Consider the following 24,744-nt stretch of genomic DNA (forward strand, 5'->3'; position numbering starts at 1 on the left):
AAAGTCAGCCAGTACGAAGCATACCCACAACACCGTATCCACCACAGGTAGAAAAATCTAGGTACATAAAACAAACGAATGACCCACTCTGCGGCCTATGTTTGTCCAGCATTCAGCACTGCAACGTTCCAGACGAAGTTACGTTACGCAATGCAACTGATAGCAATCTTTTTATTCCTTTGACGCGGTTTCAATTACAAATTACGTCTACGTCATTCTGTTTGGAATTAGAGTGTGGCACGTTGAGTGAGAGAAGGCATCCATGACGCGGATGTGTTTTTAACCACCTGTTGAAGTCAAAGGACAAAAGTGGCTGGAAGAAACAAAAATAACCGCGGCCTTCGGGTCTTATGGTTTCCGACAAAGTCGCACAAGAAGAAGAAAAATAAATATTACGTGTCACACGTGGACTCAGACTCACCTACACGGTAAGTGTCGATTAAGCGCTAATTTTCTAATCTTCGTGAGTGATGAATGATGACACAGTGGCGGTCGTTGCCCAAAACATGCCTAAGTAAATAATGTAAACACAATTGCTAGTGGTGTTTATTTACTGTAATTCATAGTGGCTTGATAAAAAGTTTAAATGGGTAATAGACGACTGCTAATTTAAATAACCTTCACTTTTGATGCCAAAGTAATCAATTAAAATACGCCATTGATAACTGACGTCCGAGAATTTATTAACAATTACGATCAAAGTTACGGTTACATAAATGGTATAAATTTTTCTTTGTAAAAAGCCGCAATTTGTACAGCTTCTTGTTTTATATTGTTGGTTAACTTTCTCCAGAAATGAATTATTACCAATCAGAACAACTAAGAGTTAACAGTTTTTCATTTTTATGAAATTATAGCGTTTTTATAAGTAATAAAACTGAAAACATAACCTCACTCCTAAGGCTAGGAATTGGACACAAATGGCAGTACTGTTAGAATTAGAATAGTCACTCTCACTCCGTACTGTCAGTCAGTCAAACTAATTTTTTATTTTCAAATCACAATAAAGTTATAAATTGTGATATTACATTAAAAATGAACTACCTGCGGACTAATATACTAAACTGTATACAATTTTAGGAGTATTTTAAAATAAAAAGTTGTGAATATTGCACAGGTCTGCGTTTATTACTTAATTTTAGAAAAATTGATAGCATACTCTTACGTATTTTTTGTTGCTGAATAAAAATGTGAATTCCATTTTTCTCTACCACGTACGAATTTTTGATAAAAAGGCCCCAATTTCAGTTGTGTGAAGACATTTATTACTGCTTTTAATTTCTTTATCGTAAATCCACTATATTTTTATTCATGATAACTTTTGCATCATCATAAATAAAAATTATGATTATTTAAACAACACTTTTACAAAATGCTCCTTTACAGCCTAATAAGTACCCATACATAGAACAAACAAATCGTAAAAAAAATGGGATTGAATTTTTTTAATATTTTCCCTTTCTCGGGATCAACGCAGACCTGTGTTATTAAAATCTTGTTTGTCATAACTTCAAAAATTTCATGTTTTATTATGTTCTATTATAAATATAATATACAATCAGGGCCAAATAATGTTGGACGTCAATGTCATTCCACCGTCACAAAGTGTGAAACACCTTTAAGAATTTTGACTTTTTTTTTTTTTTCTCATTTTTGACACATGCTGACACTGGATGCGGCGTGACAAGTTTTCTAAAATGTAAACGTCTAATTATTGACAATAAGGTATAGACTGCATCAAAGTTTTCAAAATGACAGAAAAATGATTTCCAAGATTTTCTGGCCGCGCTGTATGTAGAATATATTAGCTACCATAGTTTTATACAGGCACCGTGCAGGTAGAATACACGTTAATTTACTTTTTCATGTTGGTTGTTGCGTGTACGGTTAGACACACCATAAATTAAATTATTTTAAAAACTAATAAATTTCGTACAAACGTGGCAACAAGTCAATTAATGTGCTAATTTTTATTACGTTCATAATATTTATTTGTTTACAGAATAAGTAACCATAGAGTTATAATAGCTTACACCATTTTCAAAATGAAGTGGACACTTTAGAGTTTACTAAATACACATAATGTAAGTAAATAGGTGTCTTAAACGATGACAAAAAAATTTGACTGAAAATTATTTGGAGAGAACTTCCCTGGCCCCTGAAGTGTGATAACCTCTATAAAAAGCTATGAATGCTTTGATAAACCACAAGAAAAAACCATTCGGTTTTTCCATTCCAAAGTTAAATTATAAAATATTGTTATGTTATTATGATTTTTTTCCAAACATCTGGATTTTTAGGGTAAAAACTCAACACGGATTTATAAATCACATGTTCAGGGCTATGGTATATAAAATTGCAAAATGACGTCATCAACTGGGTAGGGAGGGGTCGTAAACAAACTCAACACGTATTCGTAAATCGCACATGCATACTATTATAGTATGTTAGTTGATAAATTTTAGGATACAGTCATTCGGGAAATTTGTACTTTGACATTATCATTTAGAAGGGGAAGGCATAAAGGCCGATTTACCATGCATCCGATAACTTTAAAACGTTTTCGGAGCATTCAGTTTTGCAATTTCAAAGTTAGAATGTAAACTTAAATGTTATCAAATTTTGCTTTTTTCGAAAAATCTGGATGTGAAAGACAAAAATTAAACACGGATTCATAAAACACAAGTGAAGAAGCGTGCTATTTTATAAAATGTAAATAATCTTTATTCGACCAAATTGTAAGATGGCGTCTTCAAATTGGAGGAAGGGGCATAAACAGATAAATTTTCGATATCAAACTACCATGCTTACGACAACCTTAATATGTTTACAAGGCTTCAGAACATTTGGTTTTTCAATTTCAAAGTTATATTGTAAAATGTTGTTACACAATTTATTTTTTTACAAAAAACTGAATGTGTGGGGTAAAATATAAACCATAAGTGCATCAGTAAATTTTACAAAATTTAAATAGCATTTACTAGTGAAAATTTTTGAGATGACGTCATCACATTGTTGGTGGGAATGATCAGATGCATTTTGATTATCATTTTACCGTCTGCACGATATTCTTAACATATGTACATATAAAATTTGACAACAGTTTCGGAGATTATCTGTCTAATAAAAATTCGGACAGACGGAAATGGGAGACCTAAGTTTTTATACTATGGGGTCATGAAACGTCTCGAAAACATGAAAATAGCCATTCGTCGAATTGACCCTATTGTATACAATACTTTCGGGAAGTGAAAATACAATTTTAGAAGAAAATTTAAAAAATTTATCTTGCAAAAGCTTTAAAAGTTTGGCAAACATGGTAAATTGCTAACTAAAATAATTTGATATCATCATCTTAAAATTTTGCTGATAAGGGTATCTAATAATGTGTAAAATATTATGCGTCTACACTTATAGTTAGCAGCCATATTTTTAACTCTGTGTGGGAAAAAAATAACTGTTCACAGTTTATCTTAAAAATTGAACCAAATGTACTGAAATTTAGCACCTGCTTTGGGGTTATCGTAGATCGCTAACCAAAATTTGTCCATCTATCCCTACCAAAATTTTAATGACATCACAATTTGTACGGAATTTAAAAAAAATGGCGAAAGTTATTTCCACAGGACTTCCCTCGCCACCGAAGTGCAGTATCACAAATCCCGCTTCTTTGAAAAATTGAAAAATTTCATTTTGCGAATTTGTATTCAATGAAACAAATACAAGAGTATGCCATTTTATAAAATTTATTATAAACATTTTTGAGATGTCATGACATTGATAGGGGAATTGGGCAAATTTTGGTTAGCGTTTTACCATCTAGACGATATTCTTAACTTCAAAACGTCAAGATTTCAAAGTATTCAGTTTTGCAATTCTTGATTTAATCAATAAAATAAATTGACTCAGCCATTAATTTTTTCAGACACCCCGTATAAGCAAATCTAAAAAATATAAATGCAGTGATAATCATCACAAATATAGACTCATCATACTTTGAATATTTAATAAGATTTTTTTCAGCAAAATTTTGAGGTGGTGTCATCAATTTTTTTAGGGGGGATGAGCAAATACATTTTGATCAAAAATTTACCATGCTTATGATAAGTTTAACACATCTTTAAGATTTCAAAGCATTCGGTTTTGTAGTTCCTGATTAAATCAATAAAATAAATTCACTCATTCATTAATTTTTTTGAGTCACCTGTATATGCAAATACAAACAATATGAATGCAGTGATAAATCATAAGTACCGATTCATCAATACTCATCATATTTTGTACATTTTAGATAAGATTTATTAGGCAAAATTTTGAGCTGATGTGATCAATTTTTTGAAGGGGATAAGTAAATATATTTTGATTAAAAGTTGATCATGCTTATTGTAACTGTAAATGTAAACCATCTGCAAGATTTCAGAGCATTCGATTTTGCAGATTCCAAATTATATAAGTAAATTGTAAAATTTTCAGAATCAATTGATTAATAATAATTATAATGTGATGGAATGTGTATCATTAAATTTTAAAAAGCTACATATAAAATAGTAATTTAAAAATTAGTGACGTTACTAATGATAATTCTAGCATTAAAGCTCAATAAAAAAAATCACCTCTTTAAAGATGTTATTTGAAATTTTAAACAAAATTAGTATTACCAGAAATACTGAATTTGTTTGCTTATTTTAGTTATTAATAACAATAGCGTAATTCGAACTTTTTCACATTTTGTCTCCAGAAGTTCCATGATCTTGTCCTTGACAATTTGGATTTTTCGTTGGTATGAAAGAAATATCCCTCCCTTTTCTGTCAGATTTAGGGTTGCTATACCTTGCTGTCATTTTGAAAGAGCTTTAACGTTTGACCATTTGTCACAGAACATCGTATTGGTACTTAACTTTACGCAAAAACAGCAACTGTCAAAATTGTATAGTCATCTTTAGAGTCGAGTGATTTATTTGTTAACTATATTAAAGTGCGTTCACACGTTTAAAGCCAGTTTGATGCAGATGTATCTGAAAAGCACTATACATCCACTACCTTATAAACGTAACAAATTTTTTCTGCCAGATTTTTACCAATTATAAAAATAAATAAAACATTCTGCTAACTAATAAACTACTATGTTTTAATTTGCGTACTCTCTGCTGTAAACAATGGTCAACTTCAGCTACACAACCTCGCCCAAACTGCAAACATCAATCCAACTGCCCAACCCCAATTTGCTGTTAGTCATTTTCCTTACAATAACCATCGGATAATAAAATAGTAGAAATCGCGAACGTTACGTTAATTGGATAATTGACAGAAATTTATTTGTTACCACCGTAACATAACTAACGTTTTTGTATCACTGTTAAACTATCGATTAAAGAAAAGAAAATCATGTTAACTTACAATTTGTCTTACAGAACTGTTTTGTTCCTATTTCAATTGTTTTTGAGAATACTTTTGTGGCGCTTTATTTAAAAGTTACAAACTCAGCTTGTCAAAACAAATCAGCTGTATATGTAAGAATGGTCTTATTTGTATTCTGCCAAACGACATCTGAGTCAATCATTTTTCCGTGTCCAGTAAAAATGACATCAGCAATACATGGAATAACGGTCCCAAATTATTTAGTGTGGGTGCGATATACTATAATCTTAACGTAGTCTGATTGTTCAAAATAAAAAAAAAAAGACAAATAATAATATTGTGTGGTACACTAAATAGTATTGTATTTAAAATTTTGGTAATAGTGCCAGAGCATATTTCATGAGAAATATTACGTACACATACTATGTTGCGAAAAATATGTTCTTTATAACAAAACAAATTTATTATAAATATAAGATGACTAATAACAACGTCTGGAAGTGTTTATTATTTACTATGTGATAAATATTTATACAGGTCAATATGTATACGTTATCGTGCCTCTATCTTAACAGATCGTCCATCGTATTTAATTCGGGTGAAGTATTATTTTCATTATTATTTAAAGAGTACCCCCGCCTTTTGTTATATTTACCTATATTATATAAAGAGCAAATACATATGTGGTTTTTTGCCGGTCGATGCGATGGTGCACGTTTACGGTAGTTGTTCTCACCTTTAAAATTTACGCTACCAATAACATCATTCATTATTTTTAAAAATAGTATTCCAAATCTGAAAAACCAAGGTTTTCTTAAATAACAATAAAATTAGTATGTTTGTTTGTAGTTTTGGAAATATATTTAATAAACAAACAGAGGAAAAGTAAAGAAAATCATGAAATTTTACCTATAACTAGTTAAACCTGGTCTCTTTTGCCTCTATGACGAGCCGCTCCTGATGTTTACTTTCTGACTGTAACATCACAAATTGTCTCTTTTGTAATTTCATTTCAAAAGTTCATAATTTTTCTCAGTATTCACTAACGACGGGCCTATTAATTAGAAGTCGTTTTATTTTTGAAAAAACGTTCTAAAGTTCTTATTAGTGTTCTGAATCAAAGTATCAGTGACTTAATTACTAGTTACTAATTATTTTATTCAGTTGAAGCTTCGAGTAGTTGGATATCTTTCCATGAATATGTTTTTAATAAAACTAAACCATTTTCTTTAATCGGATATTTTCAACTTTAAGTTTAAGTTTACAGTCGTAAACGCACTTTATCTCTGACCGAACTTATTGAAACTCTTCAAATGCAATACTGTTGACACAGGATTTATTGTGGTATATAACCAAAAAATATGTAATTACAAAAAAAAACAGGTAGTTTAAAAGAGTAGAAAATATTTTTGCAAGTATTGTGACCACTGATTTCACATAGAAAAAACAGAAGTACTTAAGTGCACTGAATTCTTGGTACAATTATTGACATACTAAAATTTTCCCATTTTCGTATCACGAATAAACCATATGACAGTGTTATCATTCGCTCACTGTTTGTTTTAAAGCCATGTAATAAAGTTTTGGTGTCTTTACATCACACTTAACAATGTATGTAAATTTTGTCGTTCATTCTAACTTTAGTGCATCCACTGTTTAAATTTTATCGGCCTTGTGGTGAAATGTCAAGCAGGTAAATTAGATAATTTAGGTGAAATTCTGACTACCAGTGACTTGTGCTAGGCAAATTTACCGAGAGTAATTTCTGAAAAGTATCAACAAAAAATGTTGGTACGTTTTTTAATTTCTTTTGCATAAAATTGAACTTATTGCTTAAGTATTTTAAAAGGCAAAAACATTTACAGCTTACCTAGATAATCCAGCAGTTTGTTAATTAATTGTTTTACCAGATATCTAAACTTCGTCACCATCGCAGTTTCAGTAAAAAGATGTCATTGACGCCCCGTTTTTAGTTCTCCTTAGTTTTTATTGTCACGGATTTCTGAGCCGCGAAAAATGTGTCGCTACAATCATACCGCAACACGTTTTTAACTAAATTAAAGCTAAAAATGACAAGGACACCATAGTTTTCTAAGTAACAAACGAAATGTTTACCAATCAAATCAGTGTCATATTGGTTATGCTCGAGTGCAGGAAGTTTTTGTCAGCCAGTTATAATTATTGTGTTCGGTGTGAACAGTCCAGCATTAAATTATGTGTTTCTTGAAAATCTCATCGGAGAAAAGATGTGCATAATTACCGAACACATTAAAAATTAAAAGTGGCTTATTTAAGCATAGATATCGATACCTGATCAACATACTGTCAGTCAGTCAAAATCGTAAGTCATAACGCTTTATAGTATTACGAAAATGCTATGTCTAAGGAAATCTAAAGTAATTGAAAGCCCGTATTTTCCCAAGTTCGTTTGGTATGTTATATTTATATATTAAATTAGCTAATTAGTGAACTGAAAGCGTTTGGATAATAATTGTTATTAAATTTAATGATGGTCGTTACGTAGTATAAGAAAAAGTAAATCGTAATTTATTATTTCCTATTAGGCTACATTAATTTTTTTTTTAATGTTGCGAAAGTCTTAACATTTTTTGCATATTTCGATAAATGCAGACAATAATTTCAAACAGTAATAGCTGCTATAATTAAAAATTCCTTAGATAGACCTATCAAGAAGTATTTAATCATCGTACAAATGATATGTTTACTTTATATCTACATTTGGTATTTGTTCTACAATTTCAGTTGATAATAATTTAACTAGTCCTAGACAACTAATAAGTAGGTACATATTGGTAATGATAATATTACCACATGATTCACCGAATAAATTTTAATACCTGATTAGTGATTACTTTTTAAATAGGATCTTTCGCAATTATTTTAAAAAAGAATTTGATTTACCCGCCATTACTTCGGCTGTGTTCATTAAAGTTATCGTATCGAAGCTAATCACCGATATTCCATTAAGGAAGTTTGAACATTACGGAGGTTCGAATTTGCCTTAAGGATACCCTAAAAATGATTTTTGAATTCACTTTTGGAAATCTGGTCTTTTGAAAGAAAATATTTGTTCACGAAGAAGACAAACAGTAATGAGTTTTACCAAAAGATGTATTTAATGCGTACTCATGAGAAAAAAAAAAACAATGAATGCTTTTTTTATGGTTTTGGATGACGTTTTTAAATTGCATTTGAGTACTACGTTGAAATCAGAAAATTCAAATACTTGTAACGTTTTTCGTGATATTTCGTCACCATGAACTCTATCGTTAAATCGATCTTAAAACTTCAGTGACTACTTTTGTAAAATACATGAAATACCTTAAAAGAAGGTATGTTTGAATCCCGTCGTAGATTTGGTTTATCTCCGAAATTTTCAGCTCAAATAAATTGGTTATCAAAAGTTACTAAAAATTTATCAACAAAAAAGCACGTACTAAAAGTCAAATTCGAAATTGCAATTTTATCCAGTTGTTAAAAATAGTTTAAATGGACAGCATTTTTGCCGATGGTTAATTATGTCAATTTCTTTGGAATAAAATATGACACAGTCAGTATTTCTCTGAAGGCTGAATCACACGTTTTGAATAGAGAATGAAATACATATGATTCAATTTAGAAAATATTTCATATTATAGCTGCAGTCTAAGCAGAGTAATCTAATCTGCAAGAATATAGGATTGTGAGCTTTGTCAGCCTCTGAAGCACACTATGCTTGTGGTGCGTTATTTTATCGCGATTTCCTATTCATATCCCGTCCGTTCGAAAAAAAAGTCCAGACCCGTAGCTGCCTTATTTTTCCGACTACAGCTTGCGTGCTGCGTAAAATGTATGTACTACGATCTGAGTTGAAAAATTAATATTGATGTTCAGGTTTTTGTTTATGACATTTTTTAAGTGACACCCTATATATTATTTTAGAGATTCTTGCTTATTTTTGTGTCAAGACGGCTGTGATGAATTTATTACCACAATTAATTGCATTTACAAATGTAGTTACACCATTATTACTACCCGAGCGTAAGCTAAGAAGTATAGTAATCGAGTCCATCGGCCGAATTGCCACTTTCATTTTTTCTCGATGTGTCATAGACCTCTAGAGTAAGAAAAAACTGGTTTCCCGTTTCCGTCTGTCTGTCTGTCTGTATCCATTTTTATTAAACAAATAATCTCCGAATCTACTGGACCGATTGTTGTTAAATTTTGTATGTGTATTAGGAATATCCTATAGATAGTTAAATACTAACTAAAATTTGGCTAATCATCCCCACCACCAATTGGAACACGTCATCTCCAAAATTTATAATAAAAAGTATTTGAAATTTCATAAAATAAGATACTCCTGCACTTGTAGTGTGTGAATCCGTGTCGAATTTTCACCGTAGACATCCAGAATTTTTGGAAAAATTTCGAAACTGATTAACAATATTTTGCAATATAACTTTGAAACTGCAAAGCCGATGACGTCATCTCAAAATTTTGCCGAATAAATCTTATCCAAATTGTGCAAAATGTGACGAGTATATACTTGTGATTTAGCACTGCATTAAAAGTTTTTAAATTTCTTATACAGGGTGACTCATACAAAATTAATGAAAGAGTCAATTTATTTTTTTATTAAATCGGGAACGGCTCTCTCCGTTTCCTGAAAATTTGGGAATACAATACTATTATCATTAGTATTAAACTGCACCTATCCAAAGTGATATACGTGTCTTTACAAAAATATTGATGACGTCATCACAAAATTTTGTTAAAGGAAAACTCATTTGCAACGTACGTCCAGCACGCCACTTTACTTACACTTTAACGTTACATATATATCTTATTTATTTTAAATTATAAGGGTTCCCATAGAAAAAATAAAATTCGTATAATTGAATTTTATTTTTCGAAAAATCTGGATTTGTTTTATTGTATTTCAGGGGCGAGGGAAGTTCTGTCGAAATAGTTTCACAATTTTTTGTAACTTTTGTGGATGTAGAGAAGTATTTAAAGTTAAAAGAAAATAATTATTTTATTACAAATATTAAATTAGTGATTTTTGGAAATACCGGACTGGTTAATGGTTGGAGCAAATTTTTGTGTTGGCAATTTTGAATTGTTGGCAGCAATGTTACCATGTGAGTTCACAGTTGTCAACTTTGATATCACCGCGCCTAACGCCCTTACAAACGTGATGACTGATGAGAAGATGACTGGGTGCCCTAAATTTTATTTTGACAATCGGGTATGCCATCATAAAATTTTAATGTTACGAACTTAACAAAAAAAATTCATATCATTAATAGTCCCCCGGGATTAAAGTATGATACATCAATGAACTCAAAAAAAATCTACAATAACCTTAAAAAAAATATACGTAGGGTGTCATTTAAAAAAGTTGAATGTCGTAGCCAAAAACAAAGGAACGTTAAAAATTAATTTTTGCTATACAATTTTGATTTTTTTCCAAAAATCTGAATATCTAGGGTAAAAACTGAACACGGATTCGTAGACCACAAGTACAGGAGCATATTATTTGATTAAACTTAAATAACATTTATTCGCTAAAATTTTATGACGACGTCATCAATTTTTAGGAGGGGATGAACATATATTTTGTTTAACGATTTACCATGCTTACGATAACTTTAAAACGTATTGTATGTTGCAATTTTAAAGTTAATTTCCAAATGTTATAATTTTAATTTTTACTTCCCGAGCGTAAGCAAGTAATCAAGTCCATCGGCCGACTCTCTACTTTTACATTTTCTCGATCTTTCATAACCCCTAGAAGACGAAGAAACAGGTCTCCCGTTTCCGTCTGTCTGTCCGTCTGTCTGCCGTCCTGGATTTTTATTAGACAGATAATCTCCGAAAGTACTGGGCCGATTGTTGTCAAATTTCATATTTATATTAGGTATATCATGTAGATGGTAAAACGCTAACCAAAATTTGTCTAATCATCCCCACCACTAATGTGATGACGTCACTTCAAAATTGTACATAATAATTAGGTTTAAATTATATCAAATAGCCATGTAGTGTATGACTCCGAATTGAGATTTTACCCGAAACGTCCAGATTTCAAAATTAGGAAACAACATTTTGGCATTTAATTTAGAATCTACAAAACCGAATGTTTTGAAATCTTGCAGATGGTTTACAGTTGTAATAAGCATGATGTAATTTTAATCACAATATATTTAGTTATCCCCTCCAAAAAATTGATGACATCACCCCAAAATTTTGCTGAATAAATCCTGTCTAAAATGTACAAAATATGATGAGTTTCTTCTTGTGATTTATCATTCGATTCATATTTTTTGGATATGCATATACAGGGTGACCCAAAAAAATTAATGAATGCGTGAATTTATTTTATTGATTTAATCAGCAACTACAGAACCGAATGCTTTGATATTTTGCAAATGTTTTAAGGTTATAAAGAGCATAATAAATTTTTAGTCAAAATATATTTGCTTATCTCCTCCAAAAAATTGATGATGTCACCTCAAAAATTTGCCGAATAATCCTATCTAAAATGTACAAAATGTGATGAGTCTCTTCTTGTAATTTATCATTACATTCATATTTTTTGGATATGCATATAGAGGTGACTCAAAAAAAATTAATGAATGCGGGAATTTATTTTATTGATTTAATCAGGAACTACAAAACCGAATGCTTTGAAATCTTGGAAATGTTTTAAATTTATGATAAGCATGGCAAATTTTTGATCAAAATATATTTGCTCATCCCCCCTAAAAAATGGATGACGCCACCCCAAAATTTTGCTGAATAAATCCTATCTAAAATGTACAAAATATGATGAGTCTCTTCTTGTGATTTATTATTCCATTCATATTTTTTGGATTTGCATATACAGGTGGCCCAAAAAATTAATGAATGGGTAAATTTATTTTATTGATTTAATCAGGAACTACAGAACCGAGTGCCTTGAAATCTTGCAAATGTCTTAAGGTTATAAAGAGCATAATAAATTTTTAGTAAAAATATAGTTGCTTATCCCCTCCAAAAGATTGACGTCAGCTCAAAATTTTGCCGAATAATCCTATCTAAAATATACAAAATATGATGAGTCTCTTCTTGCTATTTATCATGCCATTCATATTTTTTGGATTTGGATATACAGGGTAAAATTTAATGAATGCGCAAATTTATTTTATTGATTTAATCAACAACTACAAAACCGAATGCTTTGAAATCTAATGCGAAAAAAAACATAATAGGGATGCACTCGTCACGTTTTCGACAGCGAGGGAAGTTCTGGCTAAACTCTTTAGACCAATTTTTTTATGTTACTTTATAAAATTTAAATAACATCTACATTGACGTCATCCCATCGTTGGTGTGGGTGATTTGACAAATTTTGGTGCTGCCATTTCGGAGAGTAGCTGGACAATAAAAATCTGGACAGACAACAGACAAACAGACAGACAGACGTGAACGGGAACCTATTGTTTCGTACTCTAGAAGTCCTATTACAGTACTTCCCTAGCTTACTTTCGGGAAATAAGAGTAAAAAAACGAATTCGTAAGAATTACAAATAGTTGTTCTCACTTAATATTTTAAAATTAAGTTCAGAATCCACAACTTCACTATTTATGACTGAAAACAAAAACCTATTTTTTAATTTAAACAGAAGAGAAAATGCGCCACTATTTTGGAAACTAAACCTTGAAAATTTTGTAAAAAGATTAGAATAGATGTATTGCGAATTTTAATATAGTAGAATTCTTTTAATTTTGGCAAGGTGTTGTATGTTTCTGTTTCTTTCTTCGTCCGACCTCCTGTACTTACGGCGGTATCGTTTCTGCCCCTAAAATGCTATAAAAGAAGTGTGGACATTCTTTACCTGCGTAAATACAGTGTGTTGAACAAAGACAGAAATCGAAACATACCAGATGTCGTAATTGGTACAATTTTACACCTTGTCATAATTAAAAGAATTCTACTGTATGTATATATACCTACCCATGTTCATCCAGTGGTGTCTTGATTTTTGTCTTGCACGGTATATTGCTCCGAAAATATGCAAAAATAGGTCTCCCATTTCCACCTGGCTGCTATCTGATTTTTCTTTTGCAGATAATCTTGAAAACTGTTGGTCTGATTGTTGTGAAATTATAGGTGTATTTTAAGACCATCCTATAGATTGTAAAATACTAATGAAAATTTGTCTGATGATCATCCTCAGCAACAATTTCATGACGTCATCCCAAAATTTTGCTAAATAAATCCTCTTTAAAATGAGAAATTGTACATGCTTGTGTATCTGTAATTCATTAACCTTGCACCTGCACAATTTTGGAAAAAATCTAAATTGTATAGTTTTGGAAATTTCATTGTACCCTATTAAATTTTATTGGCAATAACGTAACGGACAGTAGTACAATAGCAAGAGATATTGACAACTTAAGGTGTCGCGTACCGGTAATCCCCAGATGTTAGAAAGCAGAATAATCCAGGTCCGGACAGGGACCATCGTTACTCATGAACGGAAATGACCATTATTTTAGGAGTACAACTACCTGCTAAATGTTCTCAGTCAAATTCGAGTGAACTGGTGTGAATCATTGTACTACTGTCCGTCTCGTTATCGTCAATAAAATTTTATTTAAATGAAATTTCCAAAATTATAAAACAAAATTTACAATATAACTCAGAACCTAAAAAAAAATGATTAATTTGCTCAATCATCTCAAAATTTTGCTAAATAAATCCTATTATAAAAAAAGTACAAAATGTATGCTTCTATACCTGATTTATCACTTTCTATTTTATATATTTAACCTTTTGCACGTCAGTTTTTCGAAAAAAATGCAAAATTGTACAACATTATGGTGCAATTTAATTTAGAAACCACAAACTCGAGTGTTTTGAAATTGTGAGCACCTTTTCAGATTGTCGAAAATATGACAAATCGCTATATCCATTCCAGCAGCTTGATGACGTCGTAAAGTATAATCCATATTACGGTCATTTAAATGCGGTGTAAAAACTGATTAGAATAAAATATTTCCAACAAAGTAAAAACCTAATTTTCTTTTCATTTTTGTCTTAAAATAAAGTACATCCGAGTAAAAGTTGGTAACATAAATAACACTTTTTATTACCAAGATGCTAACACACGGTCAGAGACAGCCATGGATTTTTGAAGATTTGTTTTTCATAGAATTTTCGTTTTGTCAATCGTCAATTTGAATGTTTGATTTGAAAATGCAACTATCAAAGACAAACTTTCAAAAATCTATGGCTGTCTTTGATCCTGTTTTTTGTTGCTCTCCCGGTATTTAGCAATGTAAATAAAAATACATACCCAGGCGCGGATCCAGGGGGGGGCAATGGGTGCGATTGCCCCCCCCCCCCCCCGACACACGACCGAGGTACTTTATTATTTTGACCAATTTCAAAATTTTGAAATCGCATTTCATTTTATAAATACAGTACAACCTCTTTAATCCGAACTCACGATTATCTGAACATCCAATAATCCGAACAGAGGCTATTTGAAGTCGATGCCTCTTTAATCCGAACAAAAACTCTGCAATCCGAACTGAACTTGAAAACATGCATCTATATACATACTTCCAAAAATGACGCAAGATCTTGCTGCATTATGTTGTATGAATTAATTAACTAACTCTGGAAAAAAGGATGAAGTTATCGGAGAAATGAAACCCGAAATCTACAAGAGAAAGTATTTGGTTAAATTTCGAAAATCGTCGAAAATGGGTCGAAATTTGCATGAGAAAAATTTCATTTTTGAAAAAGTTTCCTAAATAATCTTAAAAAATTCAGGGATATATATCCCGACGTGCTGATTCCAAAAATATACCATGTTTATGGTAACGGAGCGATATTTTCGGAAAATTCGCGGTGAAATTTGAATTTTTCGACATTTTTAAAAATTGCGATATTTCAACTGGACGATTCTGGAAAAATGGTTTAAGTTATCGAAGAAATAAAGCCAGAAGTGACTTCTGAAACCCAAAATCTACAAGAAAATATATGTAGTTAAATTTCGAAAATCGTCGAGCGTGGGTCGAAATTTGCTTAATGGAGGTAATACATAATGGAAAATTTCATTTTTGAAAAATTCATCTAAAAATTCTGAAAAAATTCAGGGTATAGATCCCGGGGTGCTGATTCCAAAAAGATAGCGTGTTTATGGTCACGGATATTTTTTATAATGTATCTATTATCCATTGTTGCTTAAGAATTCTTTAATTTTATTTAATAAAATTTAGGTTTATTTCTTGAAGTTTGTTTTCAGTTGTGTATGAAGTTGTTATTCATTTCCCTTTCAGATTTTTGGGAAAATCGCTGATCCGAACAAATCGTTGATCCGAACACACCTTTTTCTCAATTAATTAGGATTATCGAGGTTCTACTGTACACTATACGTGTAATGAAAAAAACCAAATGTCACCCGTTATGTGAAAAAGAATATACTAGCTAAAATTTTCTAAATTTTTTTGTTTAAAACGAATTTCTGAAAGATAGGTACAATCGCACAAAAATTGCCCCCCCCCCCCCCTAAACGAAATCCTGTATCCGCGTCTGTACATACCTACTCTTTGAATGTTTTTAAGTACGTGGGAAATGAAAATTGAAATAACCAAATAAAATATAAAGCACCATTTAAAACTGAATAAACAATTAAAAATTAAGAAACTCATAGCTTTTGTTTTTTTCTTATTAGTTTTATTAGAGTTTTAATTCCAGATAGTTGAAAAACTAAAAAAAAACCGTGATTTTTTTTTTATCCGATTTTAAGGTAGATTTTTGGAAAATAAGAATTTCAATAATAGTTTATTCCTAATACAGGGAAAATAATAAATGATAATGATTAAAAACAGATGATAATGACAAGAACAAAGTTAAGACTGTTATAGTCTCAAATACCTCATTTACCGTATTTAGACATGGTTTGTATTTACTTTTCTCACGAAGAGTGACTGTCACAAGCACTTTCTGAATCAAAGGAAGTTTACTATATTTTCTCGAAGACACTAAATGCCTATACATTTTGCAGATTTTTCATTACCACTTATACAAAATACCTCACTGTGTTACCAAAACGGTAAATAGAAATAATGAAGGTATTTTGTTCATTACCAGTCACTGAACAAACCTTTGATTTACGTTTTAGTGAGTCAGTAAACCATAACAGTAAAAACATAGCACACGTAAAACCATATCGAACCTGGAATTCATTAACATAGTTAAAAGTGGAGTAAAACTACAAGATACCAACACCATTTTTCTAATTTAACACTTCGTACATCGAGAAAATCAAACTTTTGAGACAAAGATAGGTTCAAGAACGTGTAGTTGTGAACGACGTCAGTTTAAAATTAATGGAATCTATCGTTAAAAGCTTAAAAGCTTGTTTTGCAGAGTGATAATGTTCGATAAACAGTAAGTACAAGCTTGACATATACAATAATTATTGCTTGGAAGATACGGTAGTGGATAGTGCAATTTAATGCAATGTAATGTTATGTTAAAATGAAACAACTTCACTTCAAGTACCTACAATTAAAACAAAAGTGACATTTAAAGACTAAAGTTTGCTCAATCGACTTAATTCTGTGAATAAAATCAAACATTGTGTTCTACTTTGTAAAGAAATAGTTTTTAAATTTGTTTACATAGCTACAACGCGATTCAAAATTGCATTCAGTAGCTAGTCAGCAGTTGGATTAGATAACTGGAGTTTTTTTTTGCTTGGGGAATTTTTGGTGCGAACAACATGCCAATACCGGCTACAAAATTTGTTGTTTCAGCCGCTGATTGGTCCAGATGGTTAAACAGAGATTGTTCTTCACATTCATCGTGAGTAAAGTGGCATTTAACTGCACGAGTTCTAGTGTTACTGACGGCAAAGTAATCATTCTCAAATTTTGGACAATTGTAAACTTTGAACTTTAGCTGACATTACCTACGAGCGTAGTTTATTCATCCTTTTTATAATAGACGCATTGATAATTGAGAAGAGCTTGATTGCATAATAGGAGCAATGTGTAGTGTTCTTTGTACCTCAAGGTTAACAGTTGAAAAAATGCGTTAAGAGAATCAATATGGTCAAAATTCACCACAACGAAATGTGAAAATGTTAAACTTTATTGTGTCGTGTGTAGTGGAAATTATTCTTTTGGCGTATTTGCTTCAGCATTTGATGTAAGTGGGATTGACGGGGAATTCGGTGAACGCAGTACTGATTTTTCAAGAAATGTATGTATGCTGATTAGTTAGAATTTAATCTTTAGTATTTATAATGCACGTGTTTGATTACAAAGGTTTTTCCTGATTCATATGTGTATTAGTTTATTATAAACAATTATGAGTATTGTTCAGTGGAGAAAGTGAAAAACACCATTGTTTAAAAATTAATTACCTGGAAAATTAACAAGGATCTATGTGAGAATGTCTATTGCTACATTTCGGAAATAATAAAACCATGAACAGTTTCAGTGACCTGTGGTGTCTGCAAATAATCGGTACGAATATGAGTAATATTCTCTGAATGAAATTTATGCATAATTATAATTCTTGTCGTGAAGCAAGACTTCGCTTTGCTTTCTTTCTTCAAGGTGAGCAAAGTTCACTTCGTGTTAAAACGAGAATCAAAATTTTATTCAAAAAAAAATGTTTAAATATTTCTTTGTTCTTGGAATTTAACATTACCAAAATCTTGATTTTTCGTTCCAATCTCTTTATATCGCGATCCGTTTTTCTAGCTGTTATATATTTATTAGATAGAAACTACTGAACCGATTACTTAAAAATCTTAAATGACAATGATGAAATGCCATTATTTCTCAAATGTTTCAAAGTTCTTTTAACTAAGTAAATCTCACTCAAAATGTTTTAAGTTTCACGTTCACAAAAAAAATGTAATTTTTGTACGAAAAATATCATTTTGAAATCTTGGCAAGACAGTTACCTTCATTTAGTGATCATTTACTAATTACAGAGAATTCTTAATTTTTCAACAAACTTTTAACTATCGTTGTACTGTGCATACATATCGAAATTTATATATTTATCGTTATCAAATATATTATACAATTTGGATTTCTTTTGCGAAAATCTGAATGCATGGGTTAAAAAAATTAAGGCAGATTCGTAAACCACAAGTACAAAAATGTATTATTTTATAAAATTTAAACAACATTTACCGTGCATAAATTTGGGATGACGCCATCAAATTGTTGGTGGGGATGATTACTTAGTTTTTTAGTTATCGTTATACCATGTACATGTCCCATAATTTCCGGTATTATGAGTCTTAATAAAATGTGACACAGAGGACAAAGAGACGGAAACGGCAAACCTATTTTAATCATACTCTGAGGATCATAGAGGGTCGAGAAAACATGAAAGTACGCAGTGGGATGAACCCTATTACAATACTTTCTTAGCTTCTAGGCTCGGATAATAATAAAAATTAAAATTTGTGACGTACTAGCATAGCTGCCAATATTTCAAAACTGCCAACACAAAAATTTGGTTCAATCATTAATGGTGCTAATAGTAACAGTACTGGATACTCACTTTTTCGGGAAAATAGGTTGAGCCCTTTTTGATTAGTTAAAAAACAAAAATTTCCTAATTCATTAATTGTTTAGTGTTAGCCCCATTGATAAATCACAAATGAAGAGTCATAATATTCGGCGTATTTTAAATAGGATTTATCCATCAAAATTTTGAGATGATGTCATCAATTTTTTGGAGGCGCCATAAACGTATAAATTTAAGATTTCAAAGTATTCGATTTTGCAATTTAAAGCTAAATTGTAGAATGTTGTTAATCAATTTTAATTTTTTTTCTTCCAAAAGCCTGAATGTCTAGGGTAAAAAGTCAACACGGATTCATAAACCTCAAGTGGAGGAATATTTTATTTTAAAGGGTTGTTTTTGTAATTGGTGTTACAATATTTTATAGGGAGATAAATAGAGATAAGTGCTTTCTTGTGGTATTAATTAAATATATATAGTCTATTATACAGAGTGTTTATAAAAAATCTAAAATTATTTTTGTTTTCTTTCTTTCGATATGTTGGTGTGTGTCTTAAAAAAGGGACAAAGTGCAAAAACTATTAACTCTAGATACAGAAAATACTTAACAAAATAAAAGAGTATAAAAACAGAGTTAAATGCAAAAATAAAATATACATAGGGTGTCTTATTTGAAGAAACTGAAATATCGAGCGCATAGTTTCGTTTATCTCTCCACAAAATATTGTAACACATATTTTAAAAAAGCCTTTCCCATTTTTTTTTTTGCAAAATTTTGCATTGATGAAAATTTCATCATCAGAATTTCAAAAAGAGACTAAGATTTCAACACAAGTTGTGTTGTACCTCAAAACAGAACACTCTGTATAATTCAGAATAATTTTAGTGAATGTTACTTAAAGAACAACTTTGTTTTTTTTTTTTAATTTTAACTTGGTTTAAGTTACTCGCAACGTCTGTCTTGTTGTTTAATTGGTCCAAGATCCTGACAATAAGTTCAAAATATCTGTCATGGACACCATCACAAATAAAATGTAAATAATATTTATTATTGTAAATTTTGGAGATGACGTCATTCCATTGTTGGTGGGGATGACTAGACAGTTCTTGGTTAGCGGTTTACTATCTACATGCTATTCCTAATATACATATAAAATTCGACAACAATCGACCCAATAGTTTTGGAGATTATATCCAATGAAAATGGACAAAAGACGACAGACAGACAGACAGACGGACGACAGACAGGGATCATAAAACATCAAGATTTAAAATTAATGCGTCAAGAAAACCTAAAACCGGGATTCATCGGATGGGCCCTATTACAATACTTCCTTACCTTACGATCAAGAAGTAAAAATACGGTTTCTTTTCAAATGCACACAATCATTTTTTTTTCAGAAATTTTGGACGCATACCAACACTAATTTAATAATTACAGACAAATGATTAAAATAAATAACAATACAGTGACTTAAAAATTTGAGAAAACCAGGCAAACCATTTTTCATTTAATCAATAAAATTAATCGATTCATTCGTTAATTTTCTTAAACGTCCTGCTTAAGCAATTCTAAAATTTAAAAATATAGCAAAGATTGAGTAGCAAAAGACATTTTTTAACAAATATTTATTTAATAAAATTTAGGGATGATGTCATTAAATTTATAAAAGGGGCGAATAAATAAATTTTAATACTCCATATAATATGTAAGAGTTATTATCAGTACGCGGGAATTTGTTTCACCGCCGCAATCCCCCAGTTGAAGTAAGGTGTGTTTTACGGCGAGTAGCGGTGACGCCTTGATCTGGTCCACAAAGTCGTAGCCAGTGCGTCGCTGGGAGTGTTTACAGCTAGTAAAAAAACTACTTCTATATTACTATATTACTTCAAATAATAATACTTGATGCCCTTTTTAATTTTTCAACCACAGGACCACAGATTTGTGATCTTGAAATGTTATATTATGTTGAAATAGTCCAAAAGAAAAATATATTTGTAATCAAACTATCGCCGGGACAGCACTGGTTCTAGCGTATGAGATACAATTCCGCGCGTTGGTTATTATAAAAAATAAATTTGCATAGTTAAGTTTTACAATTTAATAATTAGGGATTCGATTTCTTTTATTGTGCTGCAGTGACCAGGGAAGTTCTATCTAAATAACTGAGGGTCAATTTTAATGCACAGGCTTTATTACAAAAAATACACTGATCGGCAAAAAAACGGCTATTCTGAAATATTTCCAAAAACCACTTTGGAAAATTATATTTTACTAGTAATAGTATTTATTTGTCCTTTTTTTAGCTAATCCTTATATCTGGTTCGAAGTTTGTTCTATATTTTGCTTTAATTTTGTTTGTTTGCTCGTGGAATACTGACAAATGTATTTCGGTCACTTTCCATTAGAGGCGCCATAGTACCGAGCCAAAAGGCCAGGTACTAGGGGTTGGCGTTGTTATCGAGAAACCCTCCTAGAGGTAACATCGCAAAGGTGACGTCACTCGTGCAGTGTTGGCGCGAAATTGGACACGTGGTTCCCTTGTGCTGGAGGTCTACAGGACTTTTAAACCGGGAAGCTGAACAGAACATCGTAGGTGACCTTTAGTGCGTTTGTCAGCTTCGATCCAAAATCTAATTTTCGGAATTGTAAATCGCCGCGAAAAAGGGTGTTTTCAAAGCCTTTACTTCCGACACCTTATATCCTGTGTCTACAGTGAATGGTTCTATAAATAAAATAACAATCACTACATAAATTAATATTTTTTAAAGCGATTTTGTGCAATATTTCAGGGTGGCCGGTTTTTTTGCCGGGCAGTATATGTACATTATGTGAAATCAACTTTTACGATTATTTACGAAACTAGATTTGACTGTGCTTGAGGGGCGAGGGAAGATCTTTGTAGATTGAACTCACTTTGGAACTTTTTTTTTAATTTTTGTAATACATATATTCGATTAATACAAATTTTACGAATGTATCTATCTAAAGGCGTAAAATATGTACATAGAAAATTTAATTGTCATAAAAAAAAAACATATTTATGATGTCGTAATTTTTACTGCGGCAACAGGCAAACCTACAATACATGTGTAGACGCATAAAAGTATATTTCACAGAAACCAAGGAAATACTGCTATTTCTAATTCTCATGTTTCATTTAAATATTTTCGTTTTATACTTTTAAAAAATTTGTAACAATAAATGGTTTAAATCATTCTATCTTATTCGTGTCCCATTGATCCTGACAGCAGGGGTCTGTAGCACATAGTTAGTGTCCAGGTGTACGAAAGCAGTACTGTGTGAATCAAGTGCCTCTTGCTTGTATTACACCAAATTTTATGTTTTTATATTGTTTACCATAGCCGCAATAATTGGTTAATAATAATTAATTAAAATTTACCGAACACAAGGACAAGCTGAGTACGAAAAAATGTCATTATAAACTAATCTGATTGATGTTTGATTATAGATAATTAAAATTAATTCATTACTGCAACTGCATCACATCCTAACGGGTCTCGGGTTCATACAATTCTTTACATTATGAAGATCAAAAGGAAGGAATTTAAAACCATTTTAAATTAAAGAAAAAAAAAACAAATTCGCTACCGTGGAACTTGCTAGTGTTATCAGGTGATGAACTTTTAGCTACCACAAAAATCGACCACTACACAAAATTCTTGTACACTTAACTGTTGTGTCTACGGTTTCGAATGAATTTAAACGTAAAACTAGAAGAGAGGACAATAAAAACACGATCAAAGACAGCTGTGGATATTTGAAAGTTTGTCTTTGATCGTGTTGTTTATTGCCCTCTCGGTGTAATAATGATTATGGTTAATAAATAATAATTAATCAGTTCTACGATAATCTTGGACTTAGAAAAAGATAGAGATGTAGTTGTATTAATAGGGAGAAAAAAGATATTATGTAATATTTACAGGTATGAGATATGAACGTCACCGAAAAATTGTCAAAAGGATTTGTTTTTAGATTATTGCCTCCAATATTGATTGATATTAAAATTTTCAGATTAACATATTTTTTAAGAAACATTCTATAGAATAAATAGCATGTGTTCAAAAGTGTTACAAAATAATGAACATGTCGAATAAAATTAGTTTGACTTTTCCACAGTGCAGAACAGTAGCTAAACTCCACTAAGTTGTAAATTAGTATATATGTGTGAATAAATTTTTCCATGTCGAAACTGCTTGATGTGGAGATCACACAACCTCGTCAATTCAAAATACCCTCACAGTAATTCTCAATCTTATTATGATAATATTTAGTGAAAGGTTTCATTCACTCAAACAATCACCAACAACTTGCCATTGTTTTCAACACTTTGTTCTTTTCCAGCTCAATCATGTCAGGAGATTCGCCTAACGCTTTCACCAACGAAAACGTCTTCGATTTCAAAGAAGGTCGTTCTTCGCCAGCTCCGACGACGTCTAAAGATCAAAACACGAGCGGTTACGTAACGGCGTCAGTACTCGTAGAACCGCAAAAGGAAAAAGGCAAAGATAAAGACAAAGACAAGGAAGACGAAGATCGTCCGGACTTTTCTACGCCGACACTCAATCCCGGAGCAGATAAAGAGAAGCGTCGACCCTCGGACGCCGACAAAACGCTCGAATTGAACGATCCCCGAAACGAAGATTCCGGAAAGGGAGGAGACAAGAAGGAAGAACAAAATTTGCTGAACGGTGGATTGGACAGGTTGCCAAATCCATACGCTCGATCAAAGGCATATGATGACGAAGATAGTGAGGAGGACACGTGCATCGTGAATTGCATATATTACACGATGGAATGTTGCAAATGTTCCATTGTTTAGTGCAGCGTATAGGTAATAATGTTTTTGTGATATTTTGTACTCGTCTCGTGCCTCATTCCTATTTTTAAGATGAATATTAAAGCAGGTAGATATTTATTTCAGTGTAGGTACTGACGGAAGTATCTACGTTAATAAAATTTTATTGAGTGCTTGTATTTTGTAAAATGTGAGCGTTGCATTACAAAAACTGCTCGAAATAAAATGTAGATCGTAATGAATAATAATTAAATGAAATTGTTAGTGAAGTGTATGATTTAGTCAATTTGGAATCTCGACTGATTAATAATGTTGGCAAGCGATGATTTGCTGTCTTGTATTTTTATGGTAACGATTTATCTTGTAGTGAAGGCATCAGTGTGCCATGTTTAAAGGGTGAAACTGGTCGAATGAAAGTGATTTATTTGGAGAAAAGTTCGTTACATAGGCTGATAAGAAATATGTCAACTGAAAAAATACCTATAGTTAACTGTATTATTATTATTATTGTTGTAATAACAAAAATAAATCAATCCAAAAAATTGCTTTTAAATGTCGCCACAAGATGGTTCTTATTTGAAACCAGTCTCCCAGTTTTTAGTACTTCTATAAGATACTGATAAAACGAAGGACCATGCTAAAAAATAAATTATTTGAAGAAATTCTAAATAGAACAACAATTTTTCTTCCGACCTGTTGCATAGGATACCTCTAATAATGCTGTTCAGTGTTGTAAATCGCACACAAACCGTAGCGACAAAGTGGATTCGCAACAATAACGTATACTTGATTTGTCAAAATTTTGAAGCTTTAGCCACCACATGTACATGCCAAAACAGAATGATTTACCTAGACAGATATAACGCTGATTTGAACATTCACTTGATGTACAGTTGCGGCTCCCCAAAAGTGCACGATAATTTTCTCTATTGTAAATGTATTTATCTTCAAATCATGGGCGCTCGAATAACAAAACTGGTCAAATTTGACATTTTGTTTATTCAAAAATGC

At 31.5% G+C, this 24,744-nt stretch overlaps 1 protein-coding gene across 7 annotated transcripts; it reads left to right on the top strand.

Annotated features, from left to right (window-relative positions):
• LOC135134879 (uncharacterized) lies at positions 1-24,286 on the top strand. Of its 7 annotated transcripts, none has more exons than XM_064063753.1 (2): positions 1-428; positions 23,280-24,286. In XM_064063753.1, exon 2 carries the CDS (start codon positions 23,287-23,289, stop codon positions 23,755-23,757), a length of 471 nt encoding a protein of 156 aa, XP_063919823.1. In that variant the 5' UTR covers positions 1-428; positions 23,280-23,286; the 3' UTR covers positions 23,758-24,286. The 7 variants fall into 7 exon arrangements, with proteins under 7 accessions (XP_063919823.1, XP_063919822.1, XP_063919824.1 ...); XM_064063752.1 differs by lacking the exon at positions 1-428 and adding an exon at positions 6,960-7,051; XM_064063754.1 differs by lacking the exon at positions 1-428 and adding an exon at positions 7,496-7,699.
• Positions 24,287-24,744: the final 458 nt, after the last annotated feature.

Source organism: Zophobas morio, unplaced genomic scaffold (genome assembly GCF_036711695.1).
Source record: "Zophobas morio isolate AGI-343-1 ecotype UQ-CSIRO unplaced genomic scaffold, CSIRO_AGI_Zmor_V1 ptg000024l, whole genome shotgun sequence".
NCBI lineage: Eukaryota > Metazoa > Arthropoda > Insecta > Coleoptera > Tenebrionidae > Zophobas > Zophobas morio.